The sequence below is a fragment of the Cajanus cajan genome, chromosome 8 (genome assembly GCF_000230855.2).
Source record: "Cajanus cajan strain Asha chromosome 8, NIPB_CcT2T_4, whole genome shotgun sequence".
NCBI lineage: Eukaryota > Viridiplantae > Streptophyta > Magnoliopsida > Fabales > Fabaceae > Cajanus > Cajanus cajan.
The window spans coordinates 48,774,301-48,779,874 of record NC_138524.1 but is presented as its reverse complement, the minus strand read 5'-3'; the positions used below and the strand labels follow the sequence as shown (position 1 = coordinate 48,779,874).

The 5,574-nt window shown below is 34.8% G+C and overlaps 1 protein-coding gene across 1 annotated transcript; it reads right to left on the bottom strand.

The window, feature by feature from the left end:
* Positions 1-286: 286 nt before the first annotated feature.
* On the bottom strand, positions 287-5,131 carry LOC109817590 (putative disease resistance RPP13-like protein 1). Its single transcript, XM_020382877.3, has 2 exons — positions 1,163-5,131; positions 287-607 (listed from the first exon to the last, which is right to left on the bottom strand). Exon 1 carries the CDS (start codon positions 4,867-4,869, stop codon positions 1,228-1,230), a length of 3,642 nt encoding a protein of 1,213 aa, XP_020238466.2. The 5' UTR covers positions 4,870-5,131; the 3' UTR covers positions 287-607; positions 1,163-1,227.
* Positions 5,132-5,574: the final 443 nt, after the last annotated feature.

Sequence of the window (5,574 nt, the reverse complement as noted above, 5' to 3'; positions counted from 1 at the left end):
TATTTCACTTAATAACTTATCTTTCACCTCAAATTCTAACTAAATTATAAATAACAACAATTTCTTGTTAACAACTGGGAACATAACAGCCGGGAAATATCTCAACCGATAAATAACTTAGTCTTCTGGAGCATAGAGAAAATTTGTATATAGAAATATTTTTAGTATATAATTACCTGGAATCACATAGCAGCTGAAGAGAGACCATTATAAGTTTCATGATTATTAACTTACGAAGAAAACAATTTTGAAGCTTTAAAGATGTACTTTTACAAGATTTAACATCTAGAATTCATAATTTATAGTGAATTCCATATAAAAGCAATGTTCATAATCTTGTTAGAACTTTAAACCTACATTCTTTATAATACAGAAAATGAGAGATATCCGTTCATATGTTTTGCACACATAAACTAATGTTTAAAACAATTTAATAAACTAACCATTTTCAAGGCTAGTAAGTAGTAAATCTGCAACTTATTAACCACCTCCACTCAAGGACTTCCAAAGGCTTTGGTAGGACATCGAACATCCCTCAACCAAATTTAGGCCTTTGTATTTTCTTGGACAGAACATTTGAGTTTCATAACATTCATCATTTTGTGTCCTGGTCATCAACAAACATAAACACTAACTAAAACAATGTATTTTGACGAAATTCAACTACAAGGTAGAATACAATAATGTTAAAATTTGTTGCATGTAAAAAGGAATAGACAAAAAAAAGTGATAGTTTGTGAAAGAAAATGGTTATATACAAACAGCCAAACACAAGTAAAAAAGTAAATCTTATTGTGCTAATCTGTTAATAATATTGCTTGAGATATAAAATAAATCTATGAGACTTCATAGATTATTTCTCAAAGCCATCTCATCTGTGTTTGCTACAATTGTTTGCGAACTAAAGAGTAAAATTATTTTGAAACATTTTCTATAAACACAATTACTGTAGTATTGGGATGAGTGGTTATTATTATTATTGCTGGAGACAGAATATTGCATGAAAGGATCCAAATTCTAACTTTTGTACTTTACTGTCGTCATCATTTTCCAAGTTCCTTAAATATAAGCAAAATATTTTATTAGATTCTTGCATGTGAATAAGAGTATTAAACAATATTGTACTTCGAAAAGCTGTATAGATGTTGTGGAGGACTGGCACCTGATGAAAAGGTAGACACACATGTAAGAATTGATGCATGTGTAATTTGAAACTTGTTCATCTTATTAGGTAATGCACACATCTTCAATGTGAGCAATCTTCTCCCAATCTTCGCCTTCTGGTTTTTGGCAACGCTTTGTGAGCAAAGGACAACCCCAAATAGAAAAACATGAAATGGATTTAGGCAAACCCTCCTTTGGTAAGCATTGGAGGCTAGGGCAGTCACCAATATTCAATTCCATAAGAGAGGAGAGGTGGCAAAGACCCTTGTAGTCTAGTTTCTTAAGATTTCGACAATGGTTGATTTCTAGGTAAGTAAGAGAGAGTGGCAAGAAACCTTCTTTTGGAAAAGACTCCATATCCATTTTTTCAATGCACAACATATCTAGAGAGGGGTTTACTCCTAAAGCTCCTTTCATTGAGGCAACAAGTTTGGAGCAATTTGTGAGATGCAATTCTTTTAAATTTGTTGGCAATCCTCCATTTGAGAGTGATTCCACTTGTGGGCAATTATATATCCAGAGACTAGTAAGAGATGGAAGTAGGATGTCCATGCGTGTAGGCAATGATTTCAAATGCTCTATTGAAACTCTAAAACTCTCTAACTTAGGTGCAGATAATCCTTCGTTGGGAAATGATTCAAATTGGGGGCACTCACTAATTCTCAGCTCCTTGAGATGATTATGAGTGTTCTTCTGGGAAATCATTAGCAGATTAGGACACTTGGTCAATTCAAGTTGACAGAGTTTTGGGAAGAAATCTAGATGAATGGTTGTTAGAAAATCACAACCATCATTGATCTCCAATGTTATGAGGAAATTGAAACAACTATTCATGGGAATACTCATATTTGGGGAAGAATGAATGCACAATTTTTCAAGAGAAGTATCAGAGAGAGACAATGCTAGCATTTTGTGTCCCGTAATGGAGAGTTCTTGCAAAGTAGTTGGATGATAATCGAAATGCATATTTCCACTGTCTGTTAGACTCAAATGATGAATTTCTGGAGCCATTGGAGCAAAAGTCACAAGTTGTTCACATTTATGAATTCCTAGATATTTTAAATGACAAAGTTGCTCTGGCAAGTTTCCTTTCAACTTTGGACAGTCCGTTAATGAAAAATGCTGAAGACGTGGAAAAGAACCTGTCAAACCTTTGCATTCCCATGCCTCCCATTCATCCATTGAAGATAAGTACAAACTTTCCAAGGATGGAAATGAACAAGTGCTACTTCCATAAAAATCAGCATCAATAACCACTACCCCATTAAGCCCTATAAGCATCAAGTTCTTGAGAAATGGCAAGAGCCCCAAGGGAGGCAAACATACCAAATATTCACAGTACCTCAAATCGAGGGACACAATGTTCGATAATGAATTATCACATAACCAGCTTGGGAATTGTGTACCACCATATCTCCAAATTGACAACTTCTCCAAATATTTGGGAGGTTGTAGATTCTCTAGTACTTTCCTTTCTTTCATTGAATCTTCAATGTTTTGGTCCCATTCCCATGCTAACTGTAGCTCCACAAGATGTGTTTTATTTTTCAAATCTGCAGCCATTGCATCTAAGGGATTCACAATATTTTGTAGGTTCCCTATTAATAGCTTTTCATGAAGATCGAGTTCTCCTAGCTGCTGAATATTGGACTCATCACTACCCTTGCCAACAGAAAATGAACTTAATACTCGAAGATTCTTTAGTTTTCCCAAATGCATTGGCATCTTTGTCACTTTAGTGTGTATAAATTGAAGGTGACGCAAATTTGTGAGTTTATGCAATGTGGAGGGCAACTCCTCCAAATTGAAACAATAATTCAACTTCAATATTTGCAAGTTATAGAGAGAACATGTTGAATCAGGTAGCTTTCTTATTTTAGTTTCTGAAAGATCTAATGAACAGAGATGTTTGAGATTTCCTATAGACTCAGGAACCTCTCTAAGGTCTTGACAACGAAATAAAGATATGACACGTAAGAAAATGAACTTGGAAAACAACTCATGTATCAACATATTGCAACGCCAAGGGTAAAAAGATGTGTGTATAAATGTACGTAGCCTTTTAGCATAACAAAAATCCCCAAACTCATCACAATATTGATTATTGTATTTGGATACAAATGAAAAATGTCGGGTTTTTGACATACTTTTTGGCTTATCAACTCCCAATCTGAAACAGATGTTTCCACAAACATATTTTGCCAAATCATTGAGTAGGTCATGCATGAGAAAACACATTTTGTTGCTTGATTGTTGAAAGAAGGACCTGGATAATAAATCATCAAAGTATTGTTCACCAATTTCTTCCGGGCCCTTACTCTGTTGAGAGCTTTGTATAAAATTTTCAGCCATCCATAACAAAATTAAACTTTTCTTGTCAAACTCATAATCTTTGGGGAATAAGGCACAATAAGAGAAACATCTCTTGAGATGAGAAGGAAGATGGTAATAGCTCAACAACAAAGCAGGGATGATTTTACTATCTTCTTCTGAAAAGTCCCATATCTTGCTTATGAGTATACTATGCCATTCTGAAATAGATGACTTTGTATGTAAAAGACATCCAACTGTTTCCAAGGCAAGAGGCAATCCTTTGCACTTTTGAACTATTTTTATACCAATCTCCTTCAGCTCATCGTTCAACTGAGAATCATCATCTTGGAATGCATGTTTAGCAAAGACTTGCCAACTATGATCTTCTTGTAATTCCTTCAGGAGATGTACTTTATGTGACTGCACGATAGAAGCAACTTTGTTATGGCGTGTCGTGATAAGAACTCTACTTCCTTGAGCCCCACAATTAAGAGGAGTCCGCAAAGCTTTCCATTGGTCTCGATTTTCATTCCAAACATCATCTAAAACTAGAAGAAACCTCATTCTAGTCAATTTTTCTTTCAATCTACCTTGAACCATTTCTAGGTTACTACTGTCATCAGTTGATCCAATGATTGCCTCTAGAATTGTTTTTGTTACCTTGAAAACATCAAATTCATCTGAAACACAAACCCATGCTTTAATGTCAAATTTAGCTTGCTCCATCATTGGGTCATTGTATACATGTTGGGCAAGAGTAGTCTTACCCATCCCGCCCATACCCACAATAGAAAGTATTGATAACTGACTATGATTGATAGTGTCAGAAGTCAACCAATTAAGGATCATTTCCTTGTCATCATCTCTACCATAAATAACACTTTCAACCACCAAAGATGTTGATGGCAGCTTCTGTGTCACATTACTACTAGATCCTGATCCAGCACCAATACCAACACCACTAGCATTTTTTAAACCTAGATCACCCTTTTGGCTTGAAAGAAATTCTAGTTCCTCAAGGATTTGTTCCATCCTTAACTCAATTTCAATGTCAAAATTACATACCTTACTAGCATTGGTCTGAGATTCAGCTTCCAACTCCCATTTACAGAATTCAAAGTTTATTTCATCCAACAGATCCTCCGCATCATACACAGCATCTCTAAGCTCATCAAGCCATGCTTTGACATATGAGTTGCTGAACTGCTTTTGTTCTGCATCATCAATCACAGCATTGATTGACAACAACTTCACCTTCAACTTCTTCAGCAGCTTCTCATCGAGCTTTCTTCCACGAAAGTAGTCCAAAACTTGATGAGAATCCAGCTTGTCAAATAGCACCTGAAGGGCTGCTCCAAAAAGAGCACCACCAGGAGTTTCTAGCACCGGCATGGTTGGAAAGAAAGTCGCAGAATCGAAAAGAAACGATTATAAAAATAAGAAGTGCAGCTTTATCACGAGAATGAATGTATCAGTGTCAATGCATATAGAGTAGAGTTAATAGTAACAACAGGTAATGAATATTGGCTATGTTGTTGAAGATGGCTTTGCTTCAAGGTTTGATGGTCAATCAATAGCTGTTGAGCATATTGTGGGTTCGGATAATCTTTGGAATATATCAATTTTACTTTAATGAAATATCTAGCAACTTTAGTGCATTTAATCAATTTTGGTTGCTAACTTACCAATAAATAAAAGGGACCTACATCTTACATAATTTGAGCATGAAAACAACACATTAGACACCACTCAGATTCTTTTCTTTTTTTCTTTTGACATTATTATTGTGTTTTTTTATTTTTTACCAAATCTTAGTGCATCTTTCTTAATTTTCCTACACTTACCAATTCCTTATTTATTTATGTTTGGTCTGGTTTACTTATCCGATTTAGTTATAATTTTGATCTGTCCATTTTTTTTTATTTGGATACTGACTTTTGAATCAGTCCATTGTTCTGTTGGTTTTTATATTTGCAAGCTCATACTTAATTCTGAGCCATAATGGTTTGTAACAAAATTGTTGTTTATGAGTAAATTCTTTAACAAAAAAGGTTCTTAACTGAGATTGATTTGGACTGGCAATAATAATATTGTTGA